Source organism: Melopsittacus undulatus, chromosome 7, assembly GCF_012275295.1.
Source record: "Melopsittacus undulatus isolate bMelUnd1 chromosome 7, bMelUnd1.mat.Z, whole genome shotgun sequence".
Taxonomy (NCBI): Eukaryota; Metazoa; Chordata; class Aves; order Psittaciformes; family Psittaculidae; genus Melopsittacus; species Melopsittacus undulatus.
Genome location: NC_047533.1, coordinates 41,051,689 through 41,074,013, shown reverse-complemented (window position 1 = coordinate 41,074,013; position 22,325 = coordinate 41,051,689). Strand labels below are relative to the sequence as shown.

At 39.3% G+C, this 22,325-nt stretch overlaps 1 protein-coding gene and 1 long non-coding RNA gene across 4 annotated transcripts in view; one reads left to right on the top strand and one right to left on the bottom strand.

Annotated features, from left to right (window-relative positions):
* Positions 1-211, bottom strand: part of LOC115945914 (uncharacterized) — a 30,811-nt gene extending 30,600 nt beyond the window's left edge. The window contains exon 1 of the long non-coding RNA XR_004080102.2: positions 89-211. This is a non-coding gene — a long non-coding RNA (uncharacterized lncRNA). The remainder of the gene's footprint in view (positions 1-88) is intronic.
* TLL1 (tolloid like 1) overlaps positions 49-22,325 on the top strand; it is a 145,098-nt gene continuing 122,821 nt past the window's right edge. For 2 of the 3 annotated variants that reach the window (XR_004080101.2, XR_004080100.2), the window contains exon 1: positions 1,812-1,968. Coding sequence is in view for 1 of the 3 variants with exons in the window: in XM_005145504.4 (XP_005145561.2) it covers positions 1,812-1,968 (157 nt within the window). In the remaining 2 variants the exon portion in view is untranslated. Of the gene's footprint in view, positions 1,969-22,325 lie in introns of all 3 variants that reach the window. The other variant, XM_005145504.4, reaches the window with a different exon arrangement.

Sequence of the window (22,325 nt, the reverse complement as noted above, 5' to 3'; positions counted from 1 at the left end):
GCTTCCCACCGCTTGTCCCCCCCACCGCCCTTTTCCATGGAAACTCGTAAAAGGAGGAGGAGGAGAGTTTGCTACGGAAAAGTCTCACCTTGGTCTGAAACAGTTTCAAGCGTTTCTGCAGGATCGGAGCTGCCCGGCTCGGGGGAGGGGAGGAGGCAGGCGGAGTGGGAGGGAGATCTTTAGCTACCTACATGTCTATATTTTATTTATTTTCCGCTTGCTCTTATTTTATTCCAGCAGAACGTCTCAGCCCCTCCTCCCCCTCCCTCTCCAGGTTGATCGGCTGAAATGAGGCTTTGCGAGCTGATCCCTTCGCGGGCTTCAAACCAGAGCTCGGCCCCGCGCAGGCGGCAGCGGCTCGGGGCTCCTCGGAGCTGAAGCACAGCGGAGCCGAGCAGGACACCGCGGAGTGGAGTGGGGCGGAGGCCCCGCGGAAACTTCGCTTGGAAAATAAACCTCCGCCGCTTTCCTGGGGATCCACGTGAGAACAGGAAAGCCCGGCTGCAAGATCCCAGCGCTGCTGCCTGCTGCAGTTTTACTTTTTGTTTGCCTTGACTGTTTTTTTTTTCTTCTGTTTGTTTGTTCTTACTTTCATTTTGGAACCGGTTCCCAGCTCCTTGGCTGAACTTCTGGAGAGCAATGGACCTTTTATATTGCCTTCCTCTGTTTTAAGCAAACTATGGACGCTTAAACTTTCCTCTTTCCCCCTCCCCCTCGCTCCTTAACCCCCACCCATCAGCTCATAGGGCTAACACTGCAAAGCAGACGCAGCAGTGGGAGAAATACACAGCCACTGACTTATTTTCCCGTCTCCTAAATTGCAGTTAGTTCTTCTCATCGTCCTCCTCATCACTCATTCTCTCCAGCTTTTTCGGCTGCCGGGTGTCTATGTGTGCATTGTTTTATCTGATCTCAATTCTTTTGTTGTTGTTGAAATGCCATGCACTGCTTATCTAGAGAGAAAGCTATATGGAGATAGAGGCATATAGTGAATGCGCGTGTGTTTCCATAAGACTATCAAGGGAGCAGATCAGAAGCAGCCCGGATCCTGACCCTGACTGTATGAATAAGTAAGCAGGATGCTGACGACTGTGTGTTAGTTGCCTGTAAGGTTTTCGTAAGTTAAAAGGGGACGGAGAAGCGGGGGACAGACCAGAGACACAGCTTAGAGTAAGTGTTTGTGCAGGGGAGGGGGGGAAAGCTCTAATACTTTGCTCCCTCCTCCAGCATAGCTGCTGCCTCCCATCACTAGGGCTCCGCGGTTTGCTCTAGTGCACCCCACCCCTTCTCTCCCTTTTCTTTCTTTCTTTCCTTTTTTCTTTCTCTTCCCCCCTCTCCCCGCAGTAGTTTGCTGATGTGCAGCCCGGATCCATCTATTGGCAGCAGCAGCGGGACCGGGGTCGGCGGGCGCGGAGCGGGACGCGAGCAGCGGCCGCCACCTCCTCCTCCTCCGCGGGAAGTTTGGCTGGGGTTTGACAGAGTCGAGGGGGCGCCCTGACAGACAGGATCTCCCGGCCTGAGTCCACCCCCAGCTCCCACCCAGCGACTTCTCCCCGGCGAGGTGGCTGGCTGGGGGCAGAGGGGCACCGGCGCTCATGCTTCTCGCTCCGTGTACACCCGTCTGACGGGCTACCTAAGCACCGTGTCTTCGAAGAGCCTCCAGGTGAAGAAGGAAAAGAATCCCCAAACACCTCCCTCCAAACCCTGTGGTTCCTCCATCCATTACCCTCCTTTCCCAAGCCGACGTGGACAGCTGAGCCGGCCGCCTAATTCATCTGCACCCTGCCTACCGTCTCTCTGCCCGAGGGAGGATGAAAATGCTTTGCTGGAGGATGGCACTGTGGCTGGCCGGGTGGACTGTCTGTGGGAAGCCTTCCTCCTGTTTTGGCCTTGATTATGACTACACTTATGATTTCACTGAAGAGGATAAAGCTGAGGGGATAGATTATAAGGATCCTTGCAAAGCCGGTAAGTGACCTCCACGTCTAATACATTTCCCTCCCCCCTCCCCAGATGGTAACTTTGTCTGGGCTTTATTTACGGCGTGAAGGGGAGAGTCCCAGGCTCACCTGCTCCCTCCTGGGGCAGCGAAGACGAGAAGAGCCGGAGCCTTGCGCCCGGCTCCTTCACCTGGGGAAGGTACCCGGGACCTGCTTTTCTGGGACTTCCCACTTCCCTAGTGCCTCCGGCTGAGGTGGGAGCGGCGGCGGGCAGGGTTGGACGGGCCGCCTCCGCTCCGCGTCCCCAGCGGTGTCGAACCGACCGCGGAGCCCGGTTCGTCGCCGCCGGGGACGCGGAAGTTGCAGAGGGCATTTCATCGGGGCTCAAAGGTTTCGAGGCGGGACCGCGGAAGGAGGGGTTGCAGACGAGCAGCTGCTGGGCTCTCAGCAGTGCAAGCCCACGCGTGTGTGTCTCATAACGTAACCGGTACGCGGTGCGGATTCGTCTTAGCGCGTACCGTGGGACCGGTGCCATGCCCCTTGCCCACCCTGTGCCTGACCGAGCCTTTCTAACCTGTGTGGGAAGGGTTGAGTTACAGCCTCTTCTCACCTTGCAGAACAAACAATTGCTTTTCTAGAACGTTTATCTTACTGATTTAGGACTTAAGTCACCTTAATGCCAGGTACAATTCTTCATCCATTAAAGTTATCAGCAACCGGAGCTGACCTGGTATTTCAGCAGACAAGTGATATAGTGCTTCCCCCCCATCCTCACATGTGTTAGAACAACAATGGTGGTCCATTCCTAACAGCTCTATTGTTAACTAAGTGCTCAACTTTTTCAGCAGCCTCCTTTGCATTAATTAGTTATTTTATATTCTGAAAACTAGTTCAGCCAAAGGTTGGGTTCACTATGTCTGTGTGGTTTTGTTTAATTTATTGGGGAGAATGTGGTGAACATATATGCCAAATATGCAGACACTTATGTTTTTCTAATCACAAAAATATTTTGTTCCAAAGTGTGAATTGTTAGGTCTTACTTGCTTACAACTGACGATATCCCAGGTTCAAAAAGAACAGAAGGGACTGCAAACAAAACATTGTTTTTCCCACTTAGCATTCACAAATAACTATGTATAACTAACCGGTCATAATTAACTTTGAACTCTTTTCTTCTGGTTTGTAATTCCTTTGGAAGGTTCATAGGCATCATTTCATATAATGACAAATGTGTATTTAATGGGAAATGTGCTGTGGGACTTTTTTAGTACTACTTGTTTTATAGTGGGAATAATTAAGAGTTATAATTCATTATACTGAATGTTTTAAGGTCATGCATGAGAGAAGGACAACAGTAATATACTGTGCAATGTGATCAGCATCTACAGTTCTCTGCCATCATTATGTGGATCTGTTAGGAGAGAAATACTTGTTTGGAAATTTGGACCCATTGAAATTTTTTATGGAAGTTCTTGCTGATGATACCCTTTCATAAGGTGCTTAGGTACTACTGTGGCAAGAAACAGGTAGATGCATCAAAAGTTAGTTGTATGAAGTTCTCATTAGTCTTAAAAGTCATCACTTCGAGGTTTACAGTTCAGTGATACCCCATTCATTTATTGTTAAGTGTATGGTAGTTCTTCAGAAGTGAAAATTGTAAGTCACTTCTGGACACTGGGTTTGTACCGCATACCAAACCGTGTATTTTAACAAAAATTATAAAGTTCTATATGTCAATGAAACTGATCCTCCAGCAGTATTTCCCAGTTACTTTTCCTGCTAAACCTTTCCTTAAGGCTCCATGTGAAGTGCTGATACCTGATCAAAGGTAATGGGGATAGTGGGTGCTCAGCCTCTTTCAGCAGCATAACCCAAATGTGTGTTCTCCCTTGGTTAGGTCTTGCCATCTGGGATTGGTTTTGGACTCCCACGAGTAATTGTGCTGATACCTGCCATTAGGATGGTTTCCCCAGTGAGGCCCTAAAGGACAATGCCAGGCTTCACACTCAGGGGTGCAAGTTGTTCACACTCAGATGTGCGTGGTTGCTCTATACATGAGATAACAGGATAAAGATAATCCTTGCTGAGATTGTCTTTAGTGTATGCAAAATTTGTATCTTAGATATAATTAACACCTGCTTTTACTGCATCTTGAGGCCCTACAGCTGAGGCTGTAGAAGTGCTCTTTCTTTTTTAAACTTCTCAGTCTGGTAAAAGTTAGGTCCCTGTTGTAAGTGTATATTTCTGCAAGCAAACTGGGGGAATGCCCAAAGTCATGGGTTTACCTAGTGACATACTTCAAAAACTCCATTGAGCTCCATGCACATTTTATAGACGTACTAGAATAATTTGACCCACCACAATCTGTGAGCAAATAAAGTGCTTTGAAACCAACCACAACTACGATTCCTCCAAGTATGCTGATGCAAAATGGGATCACCTGTATTTTAAAAGTTACTTGCATTTTGGTTTCCTCCACTGAGTAGTGTTTGCTGCTTAGTTTTTGTTCCACTGACTGCATGAGAAAATGTGATCTTGTGACAGAAAACACAGTAGATGAGGCCTCAGATCTATGGTTAGATATAGTTAGGATTCTATAATTCTTTATAGGTACAGTCCTAACTCTTTGAATCAACCTTTTGTAGCTCCCTTTGTGCCTGGTTTTCCCTTTGTGGAAGAGCTTGAGACATTTACCAAAACCAGAGTGAGACAGCCTCTGTTACGTTATTTATAGGTATCCTGTGGGATTATTTATGGGTATTCTTTGTGTATTTTAACATTTTCATAAAGAAGGGATTGTTTTAGTGAATGTACCTAGAATCACACTGTTTCTTTGACTTAAAGTCCCCAGAAGCAAAGTAGAGCAGGATGCTATAGAGGCTGAAGAGTACATTTTCTTACACTGTTTCCAGCTTTGTGAAAAATGCAGAAAGCAGGAGCCTGACAGATGCACAGTAGGGGTAGGTCTTGTTTCTTGAACTGATGTTTCCAATTGCATCTAGACCAGCAGCTATTTTATACAGCAACCCTGAAGTTGAATCTCGTCAGTGAAGCCAGTGCCTTGGGAGCGCTGGAGTTAGTGCTACAGAGAAGGGAAGAGCCTGAAGAAATTTTGTGACGGTGTTGGGGAGACAAGTGTTGTAAGGAAGTTATTGACATTGTGCAGAAGAACTTGATGAGCTGTGTGGTTTCCTGTGTGTTTGTCTGCAGACCTTTACCCTATGTATGAATTTTGGGTCATGCTACTTCTCTTTATAACAAGTATCCTGGCATGCTCTAACAGCGGGATGTGATGTAACAGTTTCTGTGCTTCTGATGTCTCAGATATTTCCTCGTGTCTCTCTGCAGGATATTTCCCTCAGTGTTTACCATTGTGAAGTTCAAGTGTAAGGCATTCTTAGTTCATCTTCAAGACCTAATTTGCCAGAAGGTGTGAAACTGGGAATGCCATACTCATTGCAATGTTAGGCTTTAAAGATCTAAGCATGTAGATCAGCATTTGTATAAAACAGGTATGAGTCAAACAAATAAAATGCCTAGTTAAAGAGACCGTGAAGTTTTTGAATTGCAGCATGCATGTACATTTATCTGTGGATTCCTGAAGTTTTTCTTTTTTCCATTCTTTCCACAGCTTGTAATGTATTAAGGTTATCTATGCTGAGAAACATACAGAGTGAGATGGGTAGGAGAAGAATTTCTCATCCTGTAATACTTGTTCATAGTCTACACTTGATATTACAGAGGTTTTGAAGGCTTTTCTTTTGTTTCTGTAAAACAACAACAAAAACAACCCCCAAATGAAGAAAGAGACACTGGTGTGATCTTCCAATTAAAATACTGTAAGCCATGGGGGACTAGGCAACAGGTCTTAGTTTTGATGCACATCCGCATCACTTAGGGCTGTTCCAGCCTATGGACAGCTGGTTGTCTTCAGGTTAGTTTCTTCTACCATTTATTCTGTGAGGTATTTCACCTAAAAAAAATGTTGAAAGTTTAAGGAGTAAGCTCAAAGCTGAATTCTGTGATGTGTTGGTTTTCCCTGTTGTGAACCTTGGTCTTCTCTACACCAGAAATTCTGTCTTACACTGGGGAAACTTTTCCTAAGAAAAACTTGATTGAAACTTTTACATTCCCACTGTAGTTAGCTTGGATGACTTTTTTTTTTTTTGAACACAAAGCACTTAATTGGATTTTTATTTTTTTTCTTTAAATTATGCAACAGTTGCTTATCTTGGAACAGAACCTTTTCTGTTTTCCCCAGTAAAGTTGGATAGAAATGACAAAGAATCATAATACAGACAATTAGATTTACAGCTTCAGAACTTGGAAACTGATTAGCTTGCTGTTGTTTGACTAAGTACAAATGTAAGTATGTATGTGTGCCTGCTTCAGAATACGAGAAGTCAGAGACCCTTCTCGCATCCATTTGTCATACCTGTAAGAATTGAAGGAACTAATTTGGGGTTTTGCATTTTATAAAGAATAAAACATTTGGATTGACTGTAATAGGGGTATTAGTATTTCCCGTCTCAGGTATGAAATGTCTTTACATATTTTATTTGTAAAGAATCTGAAAAGTTGATGGTAAATGTTTAGTATTCTTATTACATTGGGTTATTTGTAATTGCAGTCTAACTTGTTAGTGTTGTGGCAGCAGCCTTCTATTTTGCTAGGTTGGTTTTTTTGTGTTTTGTATTCTGGGACATGTTTTCAGCTGTAAAATGCTAATTATACAGTCTGGCAATATGAAAATTCTTAAAACCTCTGATTATGCATTTTAATTCTATTGCATGATTTAGGTAATTGAGATCTTTGATCTGTGTATTTCAGTCATGCAGTAAGTTCTGAAAGATACATTGTGCAGTTTGTACTAACATAGAGGTTGTGCTGCTAATATCACTTGCCAGATTGACAGAACTGTGAGTATTCATGTAGTAAATGCATAGTGTAGGCAGCTGAAACAGAAACAAGCTTTTCTGATGTCTGTCTCAAATGGCCTTCATCCTGCTGTGGATGGGGTAAATCCAACTACTGAAAAATTTAGCTTTTATGTTGTATTTGTAGTTCCTGGGTGGAGGAGAAAGAGGTGGTTGGTTGTTTGGATGCTGTTTTGTTGATGTTTTTTTTTGGGGGGGGGGTGTTTTTTGTTAGTGTTTCTTTTCTTTTTCATACTTTTCCATCATTACTTTATTTGTGATGCCCTTTAATGTGTTATCTTAACATCTCTGAAAGAGATTTGTGTGAACATAATGTTTTCTCCTCAGTTTCATTGAAAAGATTAATTCAGTAGTGAAACTCTGGAAAAACCAAATGAATATGTTTGGCATTCTAACTTTGTGAATATTCTTCCACCAAATGCTCAATTTCATGTTCAGACCACTTTCCACAGGGATCTGTTTCTGACTATATTTCCTGTGTGTCAAATGAGTGACCTGTAAGGAGCAGTATTACATCACTGCAGAACAAGCCTAATTGACAAATATAATTGAGCTTGGAATCAGGTCCCCCAGGCAAGCTCAGAAACATTCACCACACCTGGATGTCTGCCTTATGTCATTCTTATTGCCCCTCTGGAAAACAGGGTTGATAGGCTTATGACATAATTCCATTCACTTCTTTTTGGAGAGAAACAGTCATGTCTGTGGTGCATGGTATTGACAGAAGGGCTGTAAAATGGAAGAATCAACTTCTGGTTTTCACAGGTGCAGGGGACCTTGTGGAGGAAAACAGATTATTATTTTTTTTTTCTTCCTTCTGGATACGTTACAGTACTCCAAATTTTACAACATGAATAAACAAGGGGAGAAATATCTATTCTTTGTTTAGACATTGTGTGCTTATCCTTAAGCTGAAATAGGTTTTTATGGTTTAGCTTTAGCATAAATGTTAGGGTTATATATAATCATTCTTTTCTATTTTTTTAATATACCTGAAGGAAAGGTAATTCTAAGAGTATGCAAAAGCAAAACTAAACTTTGGCCTTTCAAAGCTTTCAATAGGATGAGAAGCATTTTGTAGTGTTTATTCCGACATTTCTCAGCCTCCTTAGGATCTAAGCTACTTTTTCCAGTCATTATTGAATGCAGTCCATTCCTCCCATTTTTGATCACGAGGAACCTTTGTCCACATCCCTACTGTACATCCTTTCAGAGCTGAAGAAACAGCAAGTGTGACTAGAGAAATCTTAGGGTATTTTTAGTTCTCTCAGGATATTTTTCTTGGCTAAGAAAGAGTCAATGGCTAATCTGTTAATATGTTCTAATGCATGTTCATTCTCTGTCTGCTGCTCATCTTATTCTTTCTTTATCTCTTTCATTGTTCCTATGACAAGTTTTCTTGCATCTGAATTCCCTTTCTCCAGTGATTCCACTTTCTACTTTTCAGCTCTTCCCTGTGCTGCCTGACCAGTCACCTAGTCCTCTTCTCTCTGTAAGGAGGAGAAGAATATGTCAAGGGAAAAAACAATTATTTTCTCCAAATACAACTTCTAGCTTGTCATTAGGCTTTCTGTAAGATTGTCCTCTAGTGTTTTGACACTACTGCAGCAAAGAAACTGGGCATCTATGCTCACAGGTGGAAATGAGGAGGATGAGAAGGATGGGTGGGCTGTGCATGACCATCATGTTCTCAGAGGCCTCATGCTGGAGTGCTTAGTTGGCTGCCAGTGATCTGTTAAACACTGCAGTCAAACCCTGAAATATCTAGCTATAAATATTTATACGGAACGCATACATGAACCTTCTGTCTCTGCTGGACTCATGTACGTAAATATCAAGATCTGATGTGAAGACTATCCTTGCTGAACAATAGGAATAAGAGTACTACAAGTACTTGAAGCATAAAACGTGTATAAATAGCAATGCACCAGAACAGGTTGAGCTTGGGGGTGTGGAGGCTGTGCCATGGACATATATAGAATGTTGGTGTGCAACCTGTGTGAGTGGTTGCTCTTGCAGACTGCATTGAAGGCAGTTACTAGTCATGTGAACCCTCTCAGATGACTCTTACTGGGATTTTTGCCTGACTAATGGTCTGCAAGTGCAAATATTGAGTGACTATAAATCTGTGAACATCAAGTGTTTGAGAGTATTGAAGCACAAACAGATAGCTTTTACAGAGCAATAATGCTCCAAAATGTAGGTTTGTGGGTTTCCCCTTTAATATTTAAATGCAAAGATTGCCAAGACCAAAATGCCAAAAAATCAATTTTGTTCTAAAATAAGTAATCACTTTTTTGAGGTGTGTGAAATACGATGCCTAATAGGATATGCAGTTTATTTTTAACCAGCTTCTTTTCTATATATACTTTACTGAGGTAAAGTCTATCAACAATTGACTAGGAATTGATTTTGATTTTTTTGTTTTTATTCCTTTTGATGGCTGATAATTATTTCACAGAACAATATGCCTAATCTGAGGTATTCTTTCAGTAATTTAAAACATACGAATATTCTTAGCAACAATTTCTGTTACATGAAGCATTTAAAATTTTAATGTTGCTTAAATGACATGAGAGTTTTAATTTTAACATCACCATAAGTCATGGCTAAAGCTGGTGCTACTCAGCAAAATAAGTTTAGCTGTGCCAGGACTGTCAGTGTCATCTTACTAGAGTTCAAACTTTCACAGGTTTCTAGGTTGGTATATTCATATATGTCATTGACAAAATACCAGATTTTTATACTGCATTAAAAAATAATAAGTATTGGAATTCTTATCTGATCAGAGAATACCAACAAAGTCGGGACACAAAAATGCAAAGTTGTTTATTTTAAGTTTATTTTCAGTGCATTTAAATCTGAATTTAGAAATTATCTATTTTGCTGTCCTGATGAATTTCATCCCTTTTCCTACAAAAACTGAATGATCGAGATACACTGCTGGATCTGAAAGGTGCCAGTACCTCTCCAGCCACATTGTGCTCCATGCATACTGTAAACTGTATGGGGGAGTTAAAATATCAGCTTTTGGAAGAAGTGAGGGGGCATGGACATCAGCTGAAAGGGAAGTATTTAAAGAGCTGTGCAGGTGGGTTACATCATTCTCATGCTGAAACATTAGTTAAACATATTCCTAGTAAATAACTGTTATTAAACAGAAATGAATCAGTTGTATTGGTGTCTGGCATTTTAATAGGTGCTAGTTAGGTGCGTTCTTGCTGTTGTAAGTACTGTATCACTAAAACTGTCCATATATTTTCTACTCCTCCAATAAAGTGTAAAGAATTTTGAATAGGGCATATTGATTCCAGAAAAAGTGGCCGCAAGACAGAGCTTCTCTGTATTTCCAGATGATTTAGAGAAGTAAAGAAAATAATTTCAGATGGTTCTTACATAAAATCAAAATTTATTTAAACAGTTTACTTGTATAGCCAATTATATTTGCTTTCATGAAGAGTAGTTTTAGAACAACTCTGCGGGTGTGAGAACATGATGATGAACTGCCCAATTTCTCCATCTGGTAAAATGTCCTTATATTTATAACAGATTTGCATAAATCACTTTTACTTGTACTCACTTTTTCCCCCTTACTCAACATTACTCTTACAATTGTGGCATGTTACCCATCTTTTTGTGATCTTTTTAGTCTGTCTGTCAGCCTGTCCTTATAGACTGCTCAGTCTTTCTGTAACTGCAGTTACACAAGATTATTGATTCAGGACTAAATTCTTGATTCCATTCCTTATTCTGTTGTTCATATATGCTGTAATGGCATTATGTTCTGAAAACTAATATAGATTAATTTTTCATGCCTGAAAAAGAAATTATTAACACCTCCCCCACCCCAAACCCAACAAACCCTGAGACCAAAAAATAAAAAATAAAAATCAAGCCTATAAATAGCTCAGGAACCAGATGATGCATGTGGCTAAGTGTTGTATTCCACAAAGGTTAGATTATTGGAAAAACAGTATAATGAAAACAGGGTAAAAAGATGTTCAGATTAGAAAAGAGAATATGAAAGAAGGGAAGGGATAAACATGTACAATTTAAGGAATTATACAAGAAGATACAAAAGATCTTAGTTTCTACTCCTATTATTCTGTTAAATTCTGAAGTGGCAAATTGAGACCAGAGAAAAGGAGATGTGTGGGGTTTTTTTATACAACTCTTTTTAGATTGAAGTTTGTTAAAGGATTCCACTGAGGCAGTATTTGGATATACAATATGACCTTTACATAGATAGCAGGGGTATCTGGAGCGCTGATAATTGATAATAACATTTTCAAGTGGATATTATATCTTAGGCTTCAGAGTTCAAGCTAGTCTTTAGTATCTGGAAACCAGGACCAACCCTAATGTGTGGCAAGATTATCCTTGGCTACCTACTGCAGATTCTTGTTTCTTTCCGTGAAGCAGCTTGTGGTGACTGCTGTCAGAGACAGGACCTTGGATATGATCCAGTGTTGCAGTTCCTTTGTTCCTCAGCCCTCCCTAAATGCTCTTTAAAAAACTCATGTCTTGTAGCATGCCTGAAAGATAAATGCAATTTAGCTATTTTGGGAAGTGAATGGATTTCAAAGCTCAGTATGACTGTAAACACATTGACCAACTGTGTTTGATGAAAATGTATGCAAGCATACAAGAAGAAAACTGCGTTTACCTAATTCTCATTATGGGTTCAGTAGACCACTTTTATACATGCTTATCTTTAAACGCATGTATGCACATGCTCACTTGATTACCTAAGGAAGTATAATTGAAGCACGTATGCCTGTGTAAGTATCTGTATAGGATCTTTAAAGGTGCATGTGCAGATTGTGTGGATGCCTTTCATTTTTTTTTTTTTTCCCTACACTGGGAAATGCCACATTAACTTGTGTGTTAAACCACATCTAGAGGCTATTAGAATCAGTGGGAATATTTATAGCTGAATAACTAATAAAATGTAGAGCTGACTAATTTACTTCTGTGTACTTGAGCTATGGGTTGCTTGTATTCATGTGCTCACATGCTTTGCAGGCGCATTAATGAAGGCAGTTGGATTTTTGCCCTGGTTTCTGTAGTTGTCATCACTAACACAAGAGTATCATGAAATCTTACATTCAGTGACCTTATGATTGCAGGCTCTTTCTTGCTGGACTGGGGTGTGAAAAATATCCAGCAGCTTGCAAGAGCATCTGATTATTCCTTCTGCCCCCCTCACCCCCCTTTAAGAAGCCTCAGGATAAGACTGGATTTAGATTACTGCAATAATTTCTCAGCCTTTAGAGATAAGTTTGTTCTTGTCATAGCTGAATACTTTATTAATTGTTCAATCTGATGAATGGCTAAAGATGCTGATGAACATGATGGTCGCAGTTGCATATACAGTTCCTTATCTGTGTAATTTCAATAAGCCATTTGTTGCAAAATACATGTGAAACTGGTGTCAGTGTAGTTTGTAATATCAGAAAAATCATGTACCACTAGCTAAAGTCTGACAAGCAGTGAAAGTCTCTTGAGTAATTTACAGTATCTGTAAAATGAAAACATTTCCTATCCCAGAAGCTGCTGGAAGCTAAAGAGATTGTGGGAAACTAAAAGGAGCAGGTGTACTAGTATCCACATTTATATAATAAGGTGAAGAATTAAATGGTAAAATAAAAACAGAGCAAGAAGTGTGGTCTTTTTTTCAAAACTTTGTATAGTTTGGACAAATTGCAAAAACTCTAGACTGCACTATAGACCTTACTATCCTTATGACCATCTAACTCAGCACAAATCTTGTGTTTAAATACATAGTTATTTACTTTTCTGTTTCACAAATTTCTGTTTTCTTTGTCATGTTATTTCTTCAGCATATTGAGTTTTAATCATGCCCTGAGTGAGAACTGCAGGCTATAAATGAGTTTATAAATGAGTTTATAAATGAGACTGAGGGTACTTGTTTGAAGGTAATCCTTTACTTAACTTTATGTATGGAAGTTTTTTTTCATGGAAGGTTTTCTGGGGTTATTTGACAGGGGAAGAAAGAAGAAAAATCTTTGTCCATTATGAAAAGAGTCTCTTTCAACTGTTTGTAGATACTTTGATCCCTGAACTGAAGGAGAATAGCGTGTCCTTTATCTGCATTCTTGAGGCTGAAATCCTTTCACACATGAAGTACAGGTGAAAATACAGAAACCTTATTTCAGGTCTTTTGGATATTTTCATTCGTTATACCTTTACATTGGAAGAAGGTGGATTAAGTATGAATTGTAGCACTGATGGATCACAGTCAGTGTGTCTACAGAAGTGAAGCATGGGTAAAGAGACTTTATAATACTGTGTCCCTTTTCCATCATGTAAGAGGGCTAAATACAGAGATGCCATCTTGATCAGTAACTGTTTATGGAGATAAGCAGTTCTTGACAGGGCTAAATCTAAAATGTCAGAGATAAATGCAAGCTATTTTATGGTGATTTAAGCAAGGAGTGTGTAGAGCCAGCTAAAGTAATGACAATTTTTTCAACTTGGACAAAATTAATTTTTCTTGGCTATAGTTTGGGATTTTCAAAAAGTGTTAGATATATTTGGAGTATGGTACAGCATTCCATCACATATGCGGTATTTTTGCCAATTTGCTCAATAGTCATTCTAGACCCAGGGTTTGCTGAATTATTTAGAAATATTTGGTTATAAATATAAACCCTTTGTTTGTCTTTACTAATTGTGAACAAGCTCAGACTAAAGAACATCCTTAAGGAAAAAAAAACAACAAAAAATAACATAAATAGTAATAGTAGTTTCTAGCTGCATAATTTGATAGAAGAAGAGAAATTGCTTGACCCAGGGTTTCTGCTTATATACTCTGACTTTGCTTTGTTGATCTAAAATGTCCTAGGTTTTACCAGTGGAGAAATTCTTCTCTCCTTCCAACAAGCAGATGATGTGTCATGGAAATCAGTAAAGATCTAGATAAGATTTTGAATCCACTTGCCTGTGCTAAAACAACAAGTTAACATTCCCATTGTTACCTGCTAATCAATTCTGATTCCTTTAGTTCTTTATGCCTGTGCTGGTATCAAGATAAACCCTTTCCACATCTGACTGTCCACTGGAAAAGAGCATGCATGAAACTTGCTCCTGCACTGATGGAGCTGCAGGGACTTCTTGCCCCCTGGGGCACTCCCGAACACCCACTGCAACTTTCCTTCCTCTACTCTTCATAATCAGTTTTCCTTCCTGTTTGTTGTCTGAAGAGTCACAGGTATCTGTGCTTAAGGTTGAATAGGTGCTTAAAAGAAGTCATAGGGAATAAACTGACATCACAAAGTGCTGTGTGGGTTATCTGCCAGGGGAAGCCAGGTAGTCAGATAAAAACTGAGATGCAAATGAGGGGTGCATTAGCCTGTGATGAGCTCTTTTCAGCTGTAGATAAGCAATTTCCAGCAGAAACTTCTGTTGAGTGCATTTTGATTGCAGATCAAACTGCTTACTGTATTCAGCTGCTGCTGAGGTGATGGCTTTTAACTGAAACAATGATACATGTATCAGAATTTCTAGTGGTATTTCATTCCAACATGTCATTCAGTTAAATAGGGATGAATTGCTCTCGCAAAGGTCTTTTGGTTTTGCCTTTGCACTGTTGTGGATTGTTCAGAGGTTCTTCCACCTGGTGATATGCCATGGCTTATAAAGATTGCATGTTTGAGAGTTTGTTAGACTTTTTCGTTCTGTAAGATTGGTCTAAGACAAGATAGCTACTTTCTTGGCAAACTTTGAGTTTCATCTCTTTGGGCCTTCATAGCTACAGTAGCACTGCCATGTATCCTGCCATGGAATACAGCAGATCCCACAGGTGGAATGTGGAAAGCCTGAATTGATGATGTGCTATGGGCCCTGGTTTGGGTTAGGTGGGCCATGGTGTGGAGTGTACAGTAGGGAGCTATGCCCAAGGCAGGGACCCACAACAGCCAATGAAGGTTAGATGTTCTCTGCCCTTCACCCTTTATGCTGCAGTAGTGTTTTATGATCTGATTTTTGTGTCCTAGAACATTTATGCAGGAATACTAAATGCTTTCTGTTTATGTATTGCAACTTATGAAGCTGAATTCTTCATCCAGATTGCACTTCCTCAAAATCTCTTGTTACTTCTAATAAGACGAATGGCATGGTGACATTAAGGTTAATGAGGTCAGAATTTGAACTAAAGGAAATATGTTTAGGGCTACTTTACTGATACTGGAGGTATGTTTTTTTTTCAACAGTTCATTACAGTGTAGGCAAGAAGTAACCAGGTAATTCGGGTGTAATTTGGTTTTTGATGTGTTGTGTTTTTTTTAAAGTAGACATTGCAATGGAAGGTTCTTTCTGAAGTGGCATTGCACTAGACTAATTTCCAAGCATAAATAGCTGTTTTAAAAAACCAGTTAGTTGCTGTTCATCCACAGTACAGAAGCAGATAATCCATGCAATTTAACTGGGCCCTTTGATTTGGATGCAAAGGAAAACTCATTTAAAAAGCTTTTGTTATTCCTGCTCTACAGTGGGAAATTATATAGAGAGAAGATGTAGCAAGGGCGAGTATAGAGGAACTGTTCTGTGCTGTGAGCCAAAGGACATCATTAGGAACACTCCTATTATCTGGAAGCCTGACTTCCTGTCTCAGTTTCCTCGTGGGTCCCAATGAATGGCAGAAGAAATGGAACACTTTCCTGCTTGGCCAGAAACTCTGCTAAATGACTCCTTTGGCTGCATGCCACGCTGTACTTGGGAATAAATCCTGCAGCTCCCCCCTCAGTCTGGAGGGTACTTGTTGCAGTTCTTAGGGGCCGGTGGAGCAAATTTTAGAAACCTTGTGGTAGCAAGACTGAGCAGATCTTCCTATGGATGCAGCAAGGCTTTAGGTGTCCTTTTGTATATTTTGAGAGTACGTTAGGATTTTCATATTGGGTAAATGATTTTACTGCAATGAAAATAGTATAGCGTACTTTACAAATAGCACCTCAGACATGTTTAAAATAAAATTACTTTTTAGAAATACATTGAATTCAATCAAATCTTTCTGGTCTTTTTGTTTTCCCTGAAGTTTTACTACATGAGTTAGTGTATGTACTGAAGTCCTGAATATAGTTTTATAGTAGAGTATAAAAATAGGGTAGTAAAGATTGTTGTATGCTTCTTAAGAAAAAATGAAGCATAAGTTGCAGGCATCCTTTAGTGCTGTTTCAGTAGATGAGGCATCTGTCATCTATGTATAGAAGAGGATTTTTAAGTATTTTTTGTCTTTTTTATTTGTTGTCTGTGGTACATTTTCTCTAACATACGCATGAAAACCCAAACCAGTCAAAATCCCGTATTAGATCTGATCTAAATTAAAGCCACAGCACCAAATTCTTGGTTTAGTTGTTACTGTCAGTTTCTGTACTCTATATTTTAACCACATTTGGCAAGTAAGAAACTCACAGCTGACTCAAAGGAAACTTGGCGAAATATGCACCATTTCCCAATAGCCTTTCTCTATAATAAAAGAGATACTGGGACAGTGTTTAATAATTTTTGGCTTGTTTTACCATATGCATCCAAGAGGAAAAACGTTCTTAATTCTCTGGAGATGCGAAACGTTTACCATAGTTAATACTCTGTATGTGTCATCTTTCAGAGGGCTCATTCTCAAGCAGCTGTCCAGCTGGAAATTTTGGGTATACATGGAAAAGAGTACAGAAACGGCTTAACATCATTGGTGTATTTCAACAAGAAAGTCTTAATCTGCCTGTGTTGTGAGTTGGATTTTCTTTCCTTTCCCCTTGGTAGTTTGTCTTACAGTTTTTAATTGTGTATCCTTCTCAGGCTTTGTGGAATTATAATGTTAACTGAATAGGTGTGGCTTTTATGAAGTACCATTGGATGGTGTGGTTTGAAACAGCCCTTCTCCCACTGAAAGAGTAATCAGCTTTGTCACCTGTGTGGATGTAATCGTGCCATGCGGGCTTGATGTTAAGGTCACTTATTGCTTTCAAGGAAACAGGACTGCTGGTTATGCCCATCTTGTGAACTGGTCCCTTCGTGTGTCTTCAGTCTCCTTTGTGAAGGCAGCTAAGTCCTTTCAGACAGGAGTTCCCCTTGACTGAGAAGCAGTGCTCCCCATGTTGATACCTGTATGTCTTGAAACTTGGCACAAGAGGAGACAGAGTGGATGACATTTTTGGAGAGCTGGCTAAAGGTGGAAGGTAGACACTGCATTTTTCATGGCATTGTTTTGATACTAAGGTCCTGATTTTGAAAGCTGAACATTGGGAGATATCATTTATTCCCATTGCTTTGCTCTACCTCCAGCAATACCACATTGGTTTAATGTGAGGTGTCCCTGCCCATGGCAGGGGGGTTGGAGCTAGATGATCTTGAGGTCCTTTCCAGCCCTAACTATTTTATGATTCTATGATTGTCCTTTGTGTTGCCCCTAAGAGTTAGTTTTCTCCCTGCTGTCTTTTCTATACTTCCTTCTAGTTCTGAGGAAGAAGGAGACTCCTGTGCCTGTCTGGAGTTCTCAGAGAGACACTGGTGAGGTGCCACTAACTCTTCCTCATCATTTGCATACATGGCACAATATATAAGGTTTTAAACAAACATAGTGGAGGAATATTGATGTGTATTGTTAATGTGACTGTATTGGCAGTGTCTGCAGTTAAGAATTTCTGGTTTTAAAGATGTTGTATAATCCCACACAATAAATATGTTGAAAGCACACCTCCTGTATGAGGGCTTTTTTTTTTTTTTTGAGCTATAAGGAGAGAGTACACTAAATGGTGCAGAGAGCAGAATAAATACATGTTTGCATATAAAACAAATGTATATGTATGTTTTAAAAGTGTGTGAAAATGAGGTATGTGGTAACTGATTTTGACTTTGTATTTATTTATTTATTTAATTCCCTGTATTTTTATTTTTTATAGAAGTGGGGATATATTCACCTCTTATGAGGGTATATTTTCACCTCTTACTTCTGCAGTTAAAACTAGATGTTCTTTCTGGAAGAAAAATACAAGCTAGCAAAATCTGCAACTGTATGAAGAAACAGGGCAGAATTTGACTCGATTATTTACATAATTTTTATCATGACTTTTGAAGCAGGGATTTAGGTCCATTATTGGATGTTTAGCTTTCAGCCAGGTAAGCAGTGTCTGGCTGATTGTTTTACCAGTATTGTACATCATCATCATATTATTTAGCTGTTTAAATATCTGTATTAAGTGTGTCATATTTGTCTAATGATATTGTATCATATCTATAGTTTATCAAAGCAGGTCTTTAGTAGACACACAGAACTGCAGGTTTGTGAGAGGAAGTAGTGCATCTTTATATAGACTGGAATATGGATTGATTTTTTTTTATTTTTCTGGAATATAGCTAGCAGTAAAATGTGATATTTATTGGTGCACACAGTGATATATCTGTGAGGAAAGGTTGTCAGTGCATCATAGGCTGGTAGAGGTGTAATTGAGATGGAAGTATTCCCGAGGAGAACTGCCTGAAGGAGACTGCTGAAGTCTGCCCTGACTGGAGCTGTCAAGTTTCTGTTCTAACAACAAAGTTAACAGAATAGTAAGAAACTGTAATTCTAAAACTATTATTCTAGTTATTGCTTATATAAATGGCATTGTATTTTAATTCTTGTGTATACAGGTAATGTTTGAATTTTTTTAGGTCATCAGCTTTGACTTAAGATACTTACTGTACTAAAGTATTTGCAAGGTTTTGTTATAAAATGCCTGCTTCATTTATGCTATTGAAATGAACATACATGGTTACAAAGCAACACTTCAACTCTGTGAGCTCCATAAGGTCAATTAAAACTGGGGGTGCTGGGACATACAGCTGTAGTATATGTTGACACAGCAGAAGTTTAATAGATAAGCTGAAAACTGAAGAAGTGCTTGAATTTGAGTTTTAATTGTGAAGATTTTATGGAATTTGGTAATATAAATGAAAAATGGGAAATCGCTGTCATTTGTCCTAGATAAAATCTTGCAGAAGCATTTGCCAGACAATTCACTGGCTAATAATAGAGTAGTAAAATCCACCTGGTGGATGCTCTTCTGTTTGAAGATGACTTGCTTTAAAAGCTTACTGTTTTCTATAGTATACATATTTTCCCTGGAAACAAAGTATGTCTTTATTTTGATTCAGTTACTGTAGTTGCAGAAATGTTTGTGGTATAGGAGCTCTTAAAACAAGCCATACCACAGTAAACTGCAAGAAGAGTGCAAATGTTGATAAAGGTAACAAGGACATTATATAAATTGTTTGGTCTCCTGAATATGTTGTTTCATGCCTGTTTTCTGACTAAGAGAATGGAAACCCTCTGTACTCACTAGCTGCACCAGTTGACATTTCTTCTGTTGCTTAAGGTCTGAGTTTTGTCCTCAGTTAAGTCAGTGGGAATTGACTTAACATCCACTGGCAAATCTGTCTTGGAACTCAGTTACATTAATAGTTTGGATGGGATGGAGTTGACTGCAGTGAAAAAATGAGCTGTCAGCCATATCACATCCAAATATAAAACACATTCATCTAGTAATAAAAAAAAAGTGGTTAGTATTGAGCTAATGCATTGATGGACTATTTTTGTGGGAGAATGAAAGTAAATTCTCTAGTGAAGTGCAATATACAGCTGCCTTCAAAACCACATTTTTTTTATCAGTAGGAATGTGTCTGTGCAAAGTTGTCTGCTGAAAATTGTAATCACCAGTTCAGATTTTTCTTGATGTGTATTCAGTTTTGTTTTGATTTTTCCAAAGCACACTTCTTACATTATGCACACTTTATAAAGGACAGCATCTTTAACTATGTATGTAATAGTGTCCTCACTATGTTTTTTGCTTCTGCTTTAAAGTGGAAGACAACCACATTATGAAGGTTACTTTCAGCAAACCCTAGTGTGCACTCATGTGTTGAATATTCACTTTGGGCTGCCCAAAAATCATCCTTACCAGTTGGGCGTTCTTTATGGCTAAAAACTATTTCCAGTTGCTTTACATCATGCGATGTAAAATAGTGAAACAGCTGGTTGTTTCTGTCATATCTGTCATCTAGGGTCTTACTCTCAAACCTGACTGTATGGGTCTTAGCTTTCATCAACAGCAAGCAAAATGTCTGTGCTGCTTGTTGCCAGCACCCAGTGCAAATATGTACTCTGGGGACACTGATTCCCTGATAAACAGTGGTTAAGATGGACTTAGGAAAAGGCACTGTAAAGCTGGGGCTTGTGGGGAACTGTGAAGGTTTGGCACAGTGGGAAGACAATTCCTGTTGTTCAGCCTCTCAGCACTGGGGTAGGGAAAGAATGGTGAGGACTGAACAACATGTTGGGACCAGCTGTAGGAGGGTGAGGAGCTGGATGGAAGGTGAGGGGAAGAATATGTAGTTATTGGGTAGTTCTTAGAGAAGCTAAATCCATTATAGCCCAAGTAAATGGTCCCCCACACAACTGGTCATTCTTTATGCATGTCAGGAACAGGTTTTAGTTACAAATGCTATATTCTAAAATATACAGGTCCTGCCTGATGGTTTGATTGCTTTTCCAGATAGTTTTAGTTTTAAAAGGAAGTGTTACAGTTCCTCACTTTCAAAGATGCATATCTTGTCTTCCACACTGGTCCTCTTTGTTCCCACTTAGGACAGTGCTAGGGTCATTGTTGTTAGCTTATTTGTTTATTTATTTTAAATAAAAAACCTACCTCATTTGTCTTTGTCCAGTCCCTTTTTAGATTTGCCTGTTAAAATAGTCCACAGAAGTCTTTAATGACTCTCACTATTTTTGTCTCGTCCTCTTTTAGGGGGAAATTGACAGAATTTTATTTTGTGCTTTTTTCTTTTCTTTTGATCAGGCACACTCATTCCTGAACAGTCCCTGAAAGCTTTTATTACCCTCTCAGCCCATCACAGACATCTTTCCCTGGAGTGCACCTCATAGAGTCAGGCTGTTGTGCACCACTAGTCTGGAACCGGGCATCACCTTTCAGTTTGCCCAAGATGCAGGCTTGTTAATAGAAACCCCAGCAATAAAAACTTGAACCCTGCCTTCTGGATTATCAGCTAAAGTTTCTTTGGTGTAGGTCTGACCTTTGCTTTCCATCAGCATAACAAACACTCCATAAAACAATAACAGATAAGCAACTTTCATCTGACAAGCCACACTTATCTCAGTCAATCAAAATTGCTGTGTAACATCTCCCCTTTATATCAAGTATTTATTTTTTTTTCCAGTGGACTTCCCTTCCAGAGCTTGTAAATTATAAGGTTGTCTCTGGTTTTGTTGGATGTATTTAGAAAGTTCCTGTTCTGTTTTTCTTATATTTTCTTGTTTATCTTGGCTGGAAGAACAAAATTACAATTTTCATCTCAGGTTGAAGCGTAATTTGGTGTGATTGCTCAGCTTCTGATCTCACTACCAAGAATGTCTTGTTTTAGGAGCTGATAAAAATATTTGGCTCTGTTTCACCTCAGTCACTCTTGGCAATTTTTCAGCTGCTCTTCTGGGGTTTCCATCTGCTCTTTTATTCTGCAGTTTCTTCTTTAAGCCCCAGTTCAGCACCAACAATTGCAAGTAAGTGAAAACCTCATTGATTTTTATGAGAGTACAGGGTAAGACGCACGTGCTGTTCTGCATCTTGGTCAGAATCTTCCAGTGGTTTATCTCACTGATAAACTGGAGAATATGGCAATTCCCTGCGGCTTTCAGTATTCCTTTGTTCTTCCTCCCTCACAGGTGTCCAATGATTGAACATCGAGCTGTATACATTACTTAAACCCTGAAACCAAAGATCTGTAAAATCAAATGTCATAAAGTCTAAGGAAAATAATTTCTATCTGATGAATTTTTCAAATTAAAATCATTTTAGTTGCAGAACAAAGCTGGAGAAGTGCTTATGAGCACATGTGAAATTAGATTTATTAAAAAGCTTTTGTTAAATATTTCATACTTGTCCTGTTATTTAAGCACTTTTATTTAAAATAAAAAAATATCACAACTCATAATAGGGGTTATTGATGCTGAATAATCATTTGCTTTCAGCTGATTAAGCTGTTAACCAGCACACTGCATTATATAGGAAAAAATCACACATATACATGACTGTCTGCTTACTTATGTATTTCACTTTCAAGTGTGCTTTTTGTTTTACTTTTTTTATTACATCTTAGCCATGGATTTTTTTTCTTTTTACAGAAAGCACAATCAAAGTTTCCTTTATCTAGCTAGTGAATTGTAGTTATGTAGTTCTTGTGTACTGAAAGGCATTATGTTATAGTGAAAACCATATATTCGTTACTTGTAGGAGACAGCTTGTCTGAATGCGAAACTTAACTGAAAGATTTAGAAGGTAAAGTAACAGAAGAAGGAAGAACTTGGTAGCGAACAGATGCATAATGAATTGGTTCATTCAGTGCTTTTCTTGTATTTTTTTTCACCTGCTTGTTATGT